This window comes from Saccostrea cucullata, unplaced genomic scaffold (genome assembly GCF_032062105.1).
Source record: "Saccostrea cucullata isolate Sc308-1 unplaced genomic scaffold, CSIRO_AGI_Scuc_v1 ctg207, whole genome shotgun sequence".
NCBI lineage: Eukaryota > Metazoa > Mollusca > Bivalvia > Ostreida > Ostreidae > Saccostrea > Saccostrea cuccullata.
The window spans coordinates 454,929-470,793 of NW_026931392.1; the positions used below are offsets into that span (position 1 = coordinate 454,929).

At 31.9% G+C, this 15,865-nt stretch overlaps 1 protein-coding gene across 1 annotated transcript in view; it reads right to left on the reverse strand.

Annotated features, from left to right (window-relative positions):
• Window positions 1–15,621, reverse strand: part of LOC134232496 (hemicentin-1-like) — a 38,459-nt gene extending 22,838 nt beyond the window's left edge. The window contains exons 1-7 of the mRNA XM_062714475.1: window positions 15,492–15,621; window positions 12,440–12,523; window positions 11,350–11,613; window positions 10,642–10,908; window positions 2,545–2,811; window positions 1,340–1,606; window positions 372–653 (exon numbers count right to left, since the gene is read on the reverse strand). Coding sequence (XP_062570459.1) covers window positions 372–653; window positions 1,340–1,606; window positions 2,545–2,811; window positions 10,642–10,908; window positions 11,350–11,613; window positions 12,440–12,523; window positions 15,492–15,561 — 1,501 coding nt within the window. The 5' untranslated portion in view covers window positions 15,562–15,621. The remainder of the gene's footprint in view (window positions 1–371; window positions 654–1,339; window positions 1,607–2,544; window positions 2,812–10,641; window positions 10,909–11,349; window positions 11,614–12,439; window positions 12,524–15,491) is intronic.
• Between the last annotated feature and the right edge of the window lie 244 nt (window positions 15,622–15,865).

The window sequence follows — 15,865 nt, forward strand, 5'->3', positions numbered from 1 at the left end:
GACTGCTATAGAAGAATTTTAAGTTCACATTACTAGTATTTTTAGGGGTTTGGCCCCATCTCACAGGGGCCAAGCGCGAGAAGCTAAAAATCTAATTTATCTCTTTCATTCTGTATATGCTGCATTAATATTCGGTTGGAATTCATTCAGCCGTTTCAGAAAAAAATTATAAGCGTATGTATGACTACGAACAATTTTAAAAACAGCTTTATCAAAAGTATGTCTAAGGTAACCTTAACACACAGAGTAAGACATTCACTTTTGTTATAAACCTTGAGATAAAAGGCTGTCTAAAATTATATACATTGTTATATCTTTTAAAATTTTAAATGCGATGGAGAGGAGAAAATTAATGAAAGGAATATACTTACACTGGACTATAATTTTGACGTCATCAGAGGATTGCTTTCCTTCTATTCCATTAGCCTCACATCTGTAAGTCCCAGACTGACTTCTGTGTACCCTAATATCTATGCTTTGACGTTTCTCGTAGTTAAGAAGTTCGCCATTCTTATACCATGTTGTATTACAGCGTGGATTGCATGCGGATGAACATGTTATCTGGTGCCTTTCTGAACGACTCTCGTTAAGAACAATCTCCGACTTTACTAATTTGTTCCCAAAGCTTAGAATTGTGGTGTTCTTTGGGCCGTCTAAGTTGTAATAGAAGGAATTTGGAAAGGTTTTTAAATAATTATTAAACAATGAATTATATGTTGGTCATATCATTTAAATTAACTGGTAGTACATGAAACTTAGGAAATATTAAGAGTGGCAGTCAAAGTTTTAATTACAATCAGATTCATTAATATACAGTCATTGACTGGGTATGAGGGCAACATATAATTTGTTGGACCTGAAGGTGAAAATGTTGCCCGAGGTCGCAGACTAAGGGCAACATTTTCACCTTCAGGTCCAACAAACCATATGTTGCCCTCATACCCAGTCTATAACTGTTTTGTTATACCCTTTAGTGTTCACTTGAGATTTAATCAATACACGCTATATTATCAATTACTTTATATGGAAAATTATAGCTTCATCAGTAAATATAAAACAATGGCTGAGAACGAACAAAATTAACTATATTTTTTATTATATCACAAAAACTATTTATCATGATAAATAGTTTTTGTGATATAATAAAAAATATAATTAATTTTGTTCGTTCTCAGCTATTGTTTTATATTTAAATGTTGAACAAAATATGGACAATATTGAATATTTTCACCCATATTTTGACCGTAAAGCTCTTTCAATATATTTAAACATCATTTCACAAACATTCAAGTAAATACATGTAAACTGGAGCGTGATTATTCATTTTGGCTGTACTTACATAAAATGTTTAATATAATTTCATTTTCAGAGTGGGAATCTCCTGATGTACAACTATAAACTCCACTATCTGATGGAAGAGCTTTTCTGTCGCTAAATATACTCCCATCCGACTTAATTATCTTGTACTGCTCCGAATTCTTTGTTACTGTAATGTCAGATCCACTCTGGAAATTGCACTCAATAATGCAAACTACATTTGATGGTAAAGAACGGTTTACCCTTAGTGTGATTTCTTTCTCATTTGATGATAAGGAAACTGTCCTATCTACCAACATAAAAACAGGTGAAAATCATTGATGAAATAATTGCTGTAATCATACAATTTAACCAGAAAAAGTCTACAATTATTTTTTTACCTAAATTCAAGAGTTATCGAACTTTGAGAAATCTGAGAACCTTTACGACACAAGCAATGTAGTTTTGAGCTTCATTTGTACAGTATATTATGGTATAATCTAAAAATTTCAAATGATTTTTATGAAACTAATATTATTCAAAATGATGCCTTACACCTTTTCTCAATTAAATTGTAAAGGAAAAGTACATACAACTATTGTTAATTTTTCTTCTAAAAACACCAGAAATTTTAACATTGAACAACCCTTTAATATTCCTAGTAATGTATGTATTATATGTATTTTTTTGTCTAAGAACTTTTAAAATCTTCTTAAAACTAGTCAAAACAGGGAGAACATGTTCGTGAATCAGAAATCAAAATTTAAAAAAAAAATTATAAAATTGCAAAATTTAATGGAAAATAATTTTTTTTATTATTTGGACCAATCCCGATCAAAATTAATTTGAACCCGATCAAAATTAACACACAATGAATTATAAAATAGTTTATTGAATTCGTTTCTTTATCAACCACTAAGAAATTTATTTGATTTCAAATTAAGTTCAAAATTAAAAAAAAATGAAGTTCAAAATAAATTTTAAATTTAGGATTAAATATGACATAGTAAATGCAAAACTAGCTAATTTCATAAATTCACAATTTAAAAAAAAATGGGAATTTTATTTTGTGGAGAGAAATATTCAGGAAAAGAGAAAAAAGCAGAGGTAGACGTTTGAACAATGTAGAGGGTAGATCAGAACATATCTACTTTTACGTTTCTTATATACTACATGTAGTTTTTAATATCAATCTACTTTAACGTTTACTTACAATTAGTATCATTTTTCTACTTAAACATAACTTACATTTGATATCAATATCCACTTCAGCAGATCTGAAGTATCTCCTCAACTTATCATCATATGCCTCACAACTGTATTTTCCAGACTTTGTTCGATATTTTTCAATGGATATCACTTTTGTGTAGGAGATGACTCGTTCATCATGGTAAATTTGATATCTATCACATGGTGGATTACATTCTGCTCTACATGTGAGGGTGACGTATCCTGTTCCTTCCCACAAATCCGTAAGGTCACTTGAGGAATCCATTACAACATTGCCGGGTCCATCTAAGTTTTCATGATAAAAAGGGTCCATCTAAGTTTTCATGATAAAAACATTTTTCTTTAAAAAGAAATAAAATTATCAATTGAAAAATTTTCTAAAGGATGATGTGACATATCTGCTATCTGGGGCCCCTTTTTCCACGACGAATTATATCTAATCTACAACGATATTTGTAGTTTTCAAACATGAGTGAATAAATACGACGCCTTTGAATAGTTTCAATAGTTCAGACAGATTTTAATTATAAGGAATACCGCATTATCTTTGATTTTTTAGACCCCATCACAGCTTAATTCGGACAGGTTTGTGAGAATATGTTCTTTTATGGCAAGAGAATGGGCGGGTCTTAGTACAATAGAGGGATATGCGTGTCTGAGAAGACCTTATATGGCTTTTGTTATTATTTCGCACACAGTCATTGTCCAATCCGATGACAGAACAACAAAACATGCTGGTTTACTACGGTTACATTTTATCACAGACACGTGGTTTGGGTCAATTAACCTTTATAGTTTTCTACATTTCAAACGTTTATAATGGTCAGCCAAGGCTGTTTATACTTAATAATACGCATAGATTTTCAGCATTTACGTTTTTTTAGGACAAGAAATGCACATGAAACTTGTATTCATTGATACTCGGGAATACGTGTAGACCTAGCGAATTGCTCACTAAACACGCTACAAATCTTTAAACTAATGCACCCCTACTAATGTGTTCGGAACCTTTTATTTTTCGGTGTTCTGCAAATTATAAAATCCGATGAGTTCAGAGTAGCTCTAGCAGTGGCTCTGGCGAGAGTTAGCGAGACTTCAGCGAGATAGGGTAAATTATTCACGGAAATGTGGCTAGGAAGTGACTAGCACGTGGAGGTATTGTAAACAGAAAAGTTATGGTGCGTTTCAGTTTTCAACACCCTACAATAAGCTGATAATGTCTGTAGAAATGTACTTCAATCAATCGATCTCTTTTACATTCATTCAAACTTAAATAGGTATTCTCTGTGATACAATTTTCTGCTGTTATGAATTAAAATATCTTTTTGGACAAATATTTTTGCATGGGAACCGGGACTATATTTTTTGGCGTCAGATTAGCAAATGAGGCACCAGCATGATTTTAACTGACCAATCAGCTGAATGAGTATTGCATTATGGGTTACTACGAATACTACAGGAATTTTACGCTTGGAAAAAAAAGGAAAATCTTATGGTAAATGAAAAGCATTTTTAAAAGTATTATTTTCATGCTCGTTATGACAAACAATTCATTTATTAAATAAACGGGGGAAGTCTAGGTTTCTGAAAGTCATATTGCAAAAGTGTTTTCGTCTGTATTAAGGGGGATGTACAAGCCATATTGGATCTAGTCTGGTGTAAAATAAGAAATACCAAGAATGCGCTTAATACTCTACTAAACTAGCCCAAAGTTACTCTAAGTGCTAATGCACTAATTACCTACTGTTAGAGACCAAAATCAGTTAATAATTAAGTTTATTTTGTTTTAATTAGGAGGAAATTAATCATATTAGAACTGCGCAGCTACAGCATTCACGAGATGAAAAATGCATTGAATATAGTGTTAGTTTGATTCATTGATAATATGGCTACAACCATTTGTTTCGCTTTTTTCTTGTCATTTTCCACAATTCTTGAAAATTTGATTTTTCATATGGGTGTCTCCCTGAGGCCATGTGTTTGTTTCGTCCGCCATTCCTCTGTCACACAGAGTTCGAATAGCATTGGTTTTAAAATAAATGCGACCATAATAACATCAAGACAAGAAATTACTAAGTAATAATCATTAGGTTATATTACTTACTACTTTTATTTGTTGCATTGCATCGTCTGATTAATGAAAAAAAAGCGATTTTAACCCCACTCCAGCAAATCGGGAAAAACTGTTCTGTTTACAGCTCGAGTTTCCTCGATAATATCATTCCACTGAGCACGTGGTTGGCATGTGCATATATCTGCTGTGGGTAGATGCGTTTATTTCCATGATTATATTTAATTTTTCATGGAAAAGTCTTGATGATTTGTTGGTTTCTTTAAAACTCAAGAAAAAAGATAAAACATGTCCTAAACATATGTGATTACGGCGGGTCTTTTTTCTGTGGCGATAGAAGTTAATTTCAAATGGGGCACTGCAAGGAGGATGATTAGCATTTAATTTGAAAATGTTAAACAGTATGCGGTGCATGAAAAACAAATTGTAATTACATGTCTTACATTCGAAAAGTTGGTACATGTGTCTATTTTGTTTAGCAGTTAGATAGAAAAAATAGGCAGTTATAGGATTTCCTTCAGGCACCTCACATAAATAGCTAGATTGTTTGCAATGAACCACACATTGTATGGAGTAATGTTTGGACATAAAAACGCATCATGTCTCATTATGTTGTCAACATTGTAAGCTCTCGCTCATTGAACATACGAAGCTTGATAAAATATATTGAGTTGTTTCTTTGAAATTTAGAAGCAAGCACAATTTTTGCAAAGAAAAGTCCATTTCATATATATGTCTATCACGCAAAAAAAAAAATGAGAGGCTACCCCCCCCCCCTCCCCCCCCCCAAAAAAAATCCTATGTTTGTTTTTCAAAATAGTGCCAAAGATTAAAAAATTTTGCATTACTAAGTATGTGATGGAACATGTACTAGCCTTATAAAACAATTTGTTATAAAAATATTTGGTTGCCCTCTCTCCCGATCTACTGCCTAGAAATGGCCCGACTCATTTTTTTTTTTTTTTTACATTCCATTACATGTTTTTTTTTCTTCCGTCAACGAATATGTTTATAATTTTAGGAATTTTTTTCTCACCTATAAATACGGACCCAATAATTTTTCCCTGAGTTGGGAGGACCACCAAACGTCATTTTAAAGATGGTATAAAATATTTATTAATGTTGATTTTTTTCTTTAATATGTAAAATTGTAATTTTGACAAAAAGGCAAATAGAAAAAGTTTTTTTATTCATTAAATCTCCCAACTCACTCTGAATGATTTCATTCCTTTTCAAATGTTGCTCCGCTAAAATCAAAATTGTAAACGTTTATTTGACAGAGTATATGAGGGTAGATCAAAAAGTAAACGATATATCTTAGGTATTTGATAGTTATATTATTGTTGAAATATTCAAGTATTTTTCAAAGTGTAAATTGTAGGTCTTTGATAGCATATTGCTTAATTAAAAACACATCCCTTTTCAAACTTGCTAATATATCACTGGGCAATATAACAAGTATCATATTTAACCATCTGCCTTCCTTCACTAAAACGATCTATCAATAATCTATGAACAAATTCTTATATGCTACTTCAAAGGCATTTTAAGATATACCATAAATATTTTAGTCGTTTGTTAAACGAGTTCCACTGAGGCAACCATTTTTCGTCACAAGTACCTGCATAATGACGTCGTTATGAGCAAAACTTTATTCAGCATATGCTATTTTATAGAACTTGTGTTTGGCTATGTGTGCACCAAATTTGTTTCTAATCTGAATTGTGGTTTTGTAGATATAGAGATAGTTCGCGAACTTTTTGATCACCCCTCGTACTGGTAGGTACTAAATCAAGGTCATTCATATCGATTTTATGTGTTTAATTTCTTTGTGTTTCATTGGTGATAATTAAAATTTTGATATATATTATAAGTTATCTGTGGCAAACTTACAAACTCTTAATTCTTAACTTTGATGATGCTCATTTTTCCTTACCTGGAATTAAAGAGTTTAAGATTTTTTTCTTTGATATCAATAAGTACATTATTTAACAACGGTTCGATCGATAATAATACTAAATAAATTACTTCAAGCCATACTATAACACATTTCCTCTTTTAAAAGTGTTCATACTATTTGAAATATTTTGCAACTGTAATTCTCTTCTACATTTAAAGATTGTTATGTCCCTCCATATTAAGAAGAGGTCTGGAAAACAAAATTCTGTACTAAAAATAGACCACGTGCTGGTATCCACGAACTACTTTCATGGTTCTTTACACTCTTTTTGAAGACAACGATACCTTGTTTTGAACTTGAAATTATCATTTAAAAGTGCAAAATTTAGACATTTTCTCAACAAAAGGTTGTAGAGAGAACATTGATGCACAATTTGCATATTTTTTTTGATTTTTAAAGGCTCTGCTGAATTCTGTAGCTGCGCAGTTCTAAGGAGCATATCAAAAGCATTTTTCTGCAAAAGTATAGATTATATATGCACAACATGCATTCAGTTATGAATATTTATTGTATCTTTATCATAAGGACTTAAAATTTGATCAAAATATGATGTATTTAAGCCATTTGAAGAAATGTTTACATTTTGTTCTCACAGCACTAAAGGTGGCCGTACATCCCCCTTAATTCCTTTTTTGTACTATCGGTGAATACAATTGCCAGGTGAATTCCCTGGCCGAGCACGTGATCACGAACGTAAACAAAGTTTTGTCCATTTAAATGCATAAGAGATGCTGCTCGTTTTCCTTACCCTTGAAGCGCTGGTGTTCTGAAATAGACGCAAACTACATTTCATTAAACATTTTTTCCATTCAACAACAAATTAAAAACACCCGTAACATCTTTCAACGTTTCTTATCTTTGTATTTTGTTCGTAAGAACATTTTTTTATTTTGCAGTCCATTAACATGATCGAAGATTGACCTGAACTACGCGTTCGAAGTAAAATGTAAACATGTATTTGGCGTAAACGTTGCTATTCATTCAACGATTGGTCAGTTGCTCGTGGTAAGATCCTCTGTGCGCATTTATAACAATAGCCATATAAGGCAAACAAATGTTTGTCAATGTAGATGATAATGCACATTTTTGTCAGCGAATCGGTCACTAGTGAGCTCTAATTTTCGCCGAAAAGTATGATATATTGTTATTTTAACACCCCCTCCTTAAGCCACCCTTTTTCTGCTGAAAATCATGAAAGTCTTTCAGAAAGGCCTGGAAACATTTATTACAGGACATGTTTTCAAAAGAAACAGGCTATAGCAATATCATGCTTACTGCCAATTTTATTTATAAAACCGGTTCTACCCTATAACCTTTGAATAGATCAACCTAAACCACGTGTCTTGAATTAAAATCACGATAACATTAGTAGGGGTGTAATGTATATTTATTAATCGTTCGTAACTGTATATAAATTTTATTGTGATCTTGGAAATTGTATATATGTACGTAAGGGTTAATGTACGAGTAGCGCTCCATTCCTTAAAAGTAATGGAGCCGAGGCCCCGAAGGGGCCGAGGCCCATTACTTTTAAGTTTTAAGGAATGGAGCGCTACGAGTATATTAACCCGCGTAAAATCCGCCTTTCTGAATGCTTGTTTTTATTGTTTGTTAATACATAATAAAGAATATTTATTTGACATATTGTAAATACTTTTTACATATTAGTAGTATTTATATATAATATAGAAAGAAAAACTGAAAAAAAGTGTACTGAAGTTAATCTAAACACACGTCTCTCAACAGCTTCGTTAGCTCAGTGAAATGAGTATCGGACTGCTATAGTGAGGGTACCGGGTTCGATTCTCCTCATGGGTGATTTAATTTTCTTAATGTGAAACTAACCTTTACAATTTTCCAAAACTCTTCTCTAAAATTTTCTAAGTTCTTTGTAATAGTAAGATCATATGAAGAGAAATCTTCGTCATGAAGAATGGGTGGAGCGAAGCGGAGCCCATTCTTTGTGACGAAGATTTCTCTTCATATGATCTTACTGACTTAGAACAGAACCTCAGCCAATCAAGTGCATGGATTAAAAATAAACTCCTCCCACGGCTGTGTCATATATAAGGCTCAACTTGACCGCTCGTTGTACAAATCGAGCACGCAATCAATATCGAACACACGCGGTTTCAGAATGGACTCCCAACCCATTCAGGTTAGCACGGGATTATATGAAATACCTTGATTTACTTGGGAAATGGTATGGTAAAGATATTAAAGTTACTGAACTAATGAATACCATAGGCGTCGGAAACAAATTGAAAGGGGGGTGGGGCTAAACCAACAAAAAAAGTAAACCCTAATTTTCAATGTCTATATTTTATGTATATATTTGCAAGAAAAGTGGGGGGCTAAGCCCCCCCTTCCCCCCCCCCCCCCGGTTCCAACGCCTATGAATACCCATCTAACAAGAATCGTAATATCTACATTTTTGAAAAACAATTGTGTTAAGATAACAAGGCCCTAGTCAGCAGGAGTGGGTATGTCTGTCTAATATCAAATAAAAATTTGATGAAAATTGTGATTAAATCTGTCTTCAAAGACAACGTTCGTCTCTGATATACATGACGATGGTTGTATTTTCTGTATGTACCGAAATGTGAAATAAATAATATTCAAAAAGGTGGCAAAAGATTACAGTGGGGAAAATGTAGCAAGGCCTAGAAAGTTTAAATATCATGATTGTAAACAGCACGTGGGTTTTGAATCGTTTCTTTTTGTGTGCTGAACAAAGACCAATGAAGACACACCCATATAACTGTCAAGTGAACCAATCAGACGCCGTTGAATCTTTCAGAAATAGAAGAAATCTTTACCATGAAGAATCAATTCTTCGAGAGAAGTGGAAGCATTTGATTGGCTGAATAAGTAGGTTATGTTCTAAAAAGTAATGGAGCGCTCAAACAAAAGAATGACGTCACAGGTGGATTTTACATGTAGATCCGTTCTTTAATCTGTGACTCAAATTCATTAAAACATTATCGGAAAGCAGTAAAATTCCAAGTATGTTTCCATAGTATTTTTGTGGGACTAACTTGTAACGAACTTCATTTAGCTGATTGGTCAGTTAGAAAGTATCGCCAGTGCCTCGATTAGCATATGAATTTATTCTTACGTCAGAAAATCTTGTTCCGTCGATCTGTTCATAATGGAAAAGGCCAGCTAGATTTTATTTTATTTTTTTTTAAAAATAGCATGTGAGCGCAGTTAGGTACAATTTTCTCCTTCCACATATAGGTAGAAATACAGTGACCAGCCAAAGGAGAAAGTTGTACCTATCTGCGCTCGTATATTTTAAGGGCTTCAAAGAGTGGGGCGGGGTCAAAATTCAATAGGTATTGGATGTAAACATGATACCCCTACCCAAATAAAAGATCTTCATCTTTCAAATCACGTTTCTATTTTTGTTTAAAATGGTATTTCATATAGGTAGATATATCAGTGATTACTTACATACAAAAATGTGAGTAAAATTCATTTATTTTGTTGTCAATTTACCGGAGGCCGCAAGTCATCTCATCCTTTAGCTTAAAATAATTAACAATAGACTTGTGATTACCGGTAGTTTTTTTTTTATTTCATTTTATTTAGGATTATATAGATGACTTAGTAAACACAAAGTTAGATATCAGGTTAGTTAAGAATGTTGATAGAAAAATAGGTTATTTGAATTCAAGATTTAAAAAAATATACCGATTATTTTATTTTCCGAGGAGAAATAATCAGGAAAAAAGAAGAAAGCCAAGGTAGAGGATTTAACAATATAAACATTTGATATCAATATTTACTTCAATTTACTTCTTACATTTGATATCAATATCTACTCAAAGTACATTACCTACATTTGATATCAATGTTTACTTCAACATTGCTTACCTTTGATATCAACATTCACTTCAACATTACTTACATTTGATATCAATATCTACTTCAATATTATTAACATTTGACATCAGTATCTACTTTAAAATGTCTTACATTTGATATCAATAATTGCTAAGACATTTATTTTCATTTTCTGTCAATATCTACTTGAACATTACTTATATTTGAAATCAATAACATCTTCAACACTACTTACATTTGATATCAATATCTACTTCAGCAGATCTGACATATATCCTCCACTTTTCATCATATGCTCCACATCTGTATTTTCCAGACTTTGTTCGATCTTTTTCAATGGATATCACTTTTGTGTAGGAGATGACTCGTTCATCATGGTAAATTTGATATCTATCACATGGTGGATTACATTCTGCTCTACATCTGAGGGTGACGTATCCTCTTTCTTCCCACAAATCCGTAAGGTCACTTGAGGAATCCATTACAACATTGCTGGGTCCATCTAAGTTATCATGATAAAAAAAGTTTTCTTTAAGAAGAAATAAAATTATCAATTGAAAAATTTTCTAAATTTAGCTTAAAAAATTAAACAATAGACTTGTGATTACCGGAAGTAATAACGTATTCTATTTAGGATTATATATATGACTCAATAAACACATAGTTAGATATCAGGTAAGTTAAGGATGTTGATAGAAAAAAGGTTATTTGAATTCACGATTTTAAAAAAAAATATCGATTAATTTATTTTCCAAGGAGAAATAATCAGGAAAAAAGAAGAAAGCCAAGGTCGAGGATTTAACAATATAAACATTTGATACCAATATTTACTTCTTACATTTGATATCAATATCTACTCAACGCACATTACCTACATTTGATATCAATATTCACGTCATCATTGCTTACATTCGATATCAATATTTACTTCAACATTACTTACATTTGATATCAATATCCACTTCAGCAGATCTAACGTATTCCCCCAACTTATCATCATTTGCCCCACAACTGTATTTTCCGGAGTTTGTTCGATCTTTTGTGATGGATGTCACGTTTGTGTTGGAGATGACTCGTCCATTGTGATATATTTGATATCTATCACAAGGTGGATTACAGTCTGCTCTACATGTGAGGGTGACGTATCCTCCTCCTTCCCACACATCCTCAAGGTCAGTTGAATAAATGTTCACATTTGTTGGTCCATCTGAGTAATAATAAACAAATTACTTGAAACGAATAAAAACCTCTAAAAAATCAAAGTTCTGGCAAAAAGGATATAATTATGGACATATGGGACTTAATATTAAATATTGCAAATGGACGCACAACAGACTTTTCAAATAAATTGGATTAATTATATGATGCTTAAATGCAAAATTGATAAGAAAAAAAGTATATCCATCTTATACACATAATAGAGTTTTATTTAAAACGTTATGACTTTAACTTTTCAATCGTCAGCAGAATATACTTCCGTGACTTGCAAAAGGAGTTTATATCTCTCAGTTGATTCGACACGGAAGAGCATGTTCTACGTATAAACAAATTCTGGAACAAGATTAGTTATTGAAAAACAGGCTGAAGAAGCAAGAATATCAGCAGAATCGATAAAATTAATCATTTTGTAAGTTCAATGATTGATACAGTGACAAATACAATTTATCATTTAGTCAAATGCTGACTTTTTTCATACTGTCTTTGTTAGGCCATTATTTACATTGTACACACTGAGTTATCCACAGACTTTTTTCCCGTTATTTCCCGATCACAACAAGGAGCACAAGGATGGCGTGACCGGTCGGCAGGGGATGCTCACTCCTTGACGTCACCTGATCCTATCTCTGATGTTTTGGAGGTCCGTGTTTGCTCTGCTCCTGTTTTATATTGTTTTATGGACTTTTGAGCTTGATTACTGTTCGTTATCTTCACATATTTCATTTCATTTAATGCCAAATTTTTCATTCCAATTTCGATTCTCTTTGAAACAATTCATAAATTAACTGTATTCTTAAGGTGTACAGAATACTTACATTCTTTTTCGGTGGAAGTTGTTTCGGAGTTGTTGCTAGACAAGTCTATTCCAACATCAGTGTCATGAGTCGGGGCTCGAGATTCTTTAATTGATATATTGAATAGATATGATTTTAATCAATGTGTTTCTTCATTTACAAACAAATATGAATAATTAGTACCTAAAACATGATGAGTATACTCATGATACGTATGGTGTGTCAATATTGTTAATACATTATTAATGATCAAACACAAAAATCAGGTTATTTTTCTGATAAAGATTTCAAAATCGACATGCATTTGGTATTGGAGACATATATCAACCCAAAATTATAAATCTATTGATAGTCAATATTTCATATAATATCTTGACTTTTTTTTATTGAATAACAAATCGAAATTTTGCACATACGAGGTGAAAAGTTGTTCATTTTTACTTTTAAAAAATGCTGACAAATACATGTACAATATACAGTTTCACATTTGCTTCTTTTATCCTTGATATCAATGTAAACAGAACACCCGTAGGGTGAAAAGTAATATTATAGTACAGCAGATATCAAAATATAAATTTTCTATACACAAGTAAAGAGAAAATGTCAATTAATGAGTACCCATATAGTACAGTATGTAAAACAGATATCAAATAAAGTTGTTTTATATTATGTTAGAAGAAAACTCTAATTAAAGTGATACTCATTAAAGTAAACAAATAAGGATGTGTATATATATCTACTTCTGTTCCTAAACTAATTGCTGGTTTTTAAAGTATTTCTTCATATCAAAAGCCAACTGTCATTTAAAACTGTAAGATACTTTTTGGAACGAATCTGTAAGTAATGGAACAAGTATTTTCCCCATGCTTTCGCTGGATTTCAACAAGTGGGTTAAAACAATTTTGCGTTTTTACAGCGGCTGATATATACTAATAGTCTAATAATCTTGATTGCTTATAATTATTTTGGAAATACCTTTCTGTTTATCCAAAAAAAACTCCCTTACTCTTAGGGCGTGCGGGTTTGGACGCTGTCATGAAGAAATTTAATGTAGTGGATTTCTGGTTCTGGTTTCTTCCTTTCAATAACCTTTCAATTTTTTTTGCAAAATAATTGCTTTTTAGACTCCTCCAGAAATTAAACTGCCTTCCCGAATGCGAATTTGAACAACAAGACCACTAATATTTCCGAAAATTGCATATAAATCTGTCTTTGTGCTCTTGCAATTCTTTGCTCTTCTCGGATCTTTGCTGTTTTTGTACATCTTATTGTATATTTTGTTTTGAGGGTTTTAAGGAATATATTCAAGCTTCATTATCTGTTTGAATTTCAAACAAATATCTACAATTACTGATATTTTAAAATAAGTGTTTAGATAGGACTTATCTAACACGCTGTCGTTTTTACTCATTTTTCAAAACATAGGGTGACCTTCGAGTACTAAGCTCTTTTACTGTTAAACGTTTCTTTAAAACAGTGTGAACTGTTTTAAAGAAACGTTTAAATAAGAGTAAATAATCAAGGTGTGCTGTAAGTCGGACTCAGACTGACACTTTTTCCTGTAAGCCGTATCAACAGCAGTCATTAGCTTCTCCAATTGCATATTTGTGTAAAGTGATGTTACATAACAGCTGACCAGCAAGTACCCGTTGTGTGAAGTTCATTCTTCAGGGTGAAGTCTGAGTTATCCATAAAGTTTGAGCTAAAGTTATGTGTGCACAATAAATGATTAAAAATATAGTCAACAGTGCAAAAGAACGACGGTACCTTAATATATATTCTTAAAATCTGAAATCAACAAATTTTAGTAGAAAGCAAATTTGGCACAGAAGTTCGGGATTTCCTACAGTTCAAGGGAGTATTCATTATTTATATGAAGATTCTTCGCCATTTTATTTTATTTTCTATTATCAAAAAATATATTTTGTGATATCAAGAAATCAATTTGAATATCTGATATCAAAAAATAATTTTCTGGTATCAGAAAATCGAATTTTGATATCAGAAAATGATTTCTTGATATCAAAAATTCGAATTTTTGATATCAGAAAATGACACATATTTTTTTATATCAAGAATTCGAATTTTTGATATCAAAAAATACTTTTTTGATATCATAAAATCCCGAAGATTTTTTGATATCAGAAATTGTTTTTTGATATAAAAAATTTCAATTCTTGATATCAAGAATGATTTTCTGACATCAGAAATTCAACTTTATGACATCAAAAAATCTTGTTTATTTTCTTATATGAAAAAAAAATATTTTTTTCTGATTATCAGAAAATGATTTTTTGATATCAAAGAATCTAATTTCTTATATCACAAAATGATTTTTGATATCAGAAAATACCTTTCAAATATCAAAACGGCGCTCCATATACAACCATCCCTTTTGTTACAATTACTTTTTTAGAATTTAAACTCTCAATCTTAATTGTTTCCTAGCTATGAATGTTGACAATATTTCTTTTTTTAAAAGTATATTGAAAAAATAATGTATTTACATATGACTTTGATTTTCGAATTATTCTATTCGGAATAATGCGGAAAATTTAGTAGGCCTATATAACTTTGCAAAAAATACGGTTAAGTGTTTCATATGCATCGGACGTAGCAACGTTTTTGAAAGACGGGGTTGGCGGGGGGGGGGGGGGGGGGGGGGCAGAGAAAACATTCAATCTACCTTTAAAAAAAACTTGACAAGAAAAAAAAAATGTCTGAAATTCTACTCTATAAACCTATTTCGTAAGAGGATGTGATTTATTGTTCGGAGAATTTTAAACTTTTAAATCATTTTGTATATGCCGTCGTTGGATAAAAAAAAACTTTTCGAGACACGTCAAACCTAATTTTTAAACATTTACCTAAATAGTATTTTTGTATGCAGTGACTTTCAGATAGTTATTGATTATCCACACAGTTGCATGTACACTCAAATGTAAGCCGCATTTGAGGGGAAAATAATGCAGATTTCTTGTACATTAACGTATTTTGTAATATATATTATTGCTTTTACTGGGTTGTTCTCAATCCATCAATAAGTCAAAATTAAAGCAAAGCTGCTACTCACCTTGTCCAAGAGACACAAACTGAAGAAAAAACAATGAAAGTACAGACCAGATAAGCCATAATGTCTCCATGTTTAAATTATACTGGCTTTGGTGTTGATGTGCTTAGAACAAGGAAATAATCGTTTCTTTTATATACGACACTTTTAGTATACGACACTTGATTTCATTTATATTTAGGATATATTATGAGCAAGGATCAATTTTTATCGACACGGGAGTTAAGAAGGAAGTAAGTTTTTAACGCCAATTTTTTAATTAATCAAACGCGGTATCCTACTTATCGTCTTCGCTAGCCAAGTGTCTCTGATACACTACTCCTCTCACAACTCAAGGGATGGTAAGTGGAGGATCGGAAAACCCGTACAATGTGGCT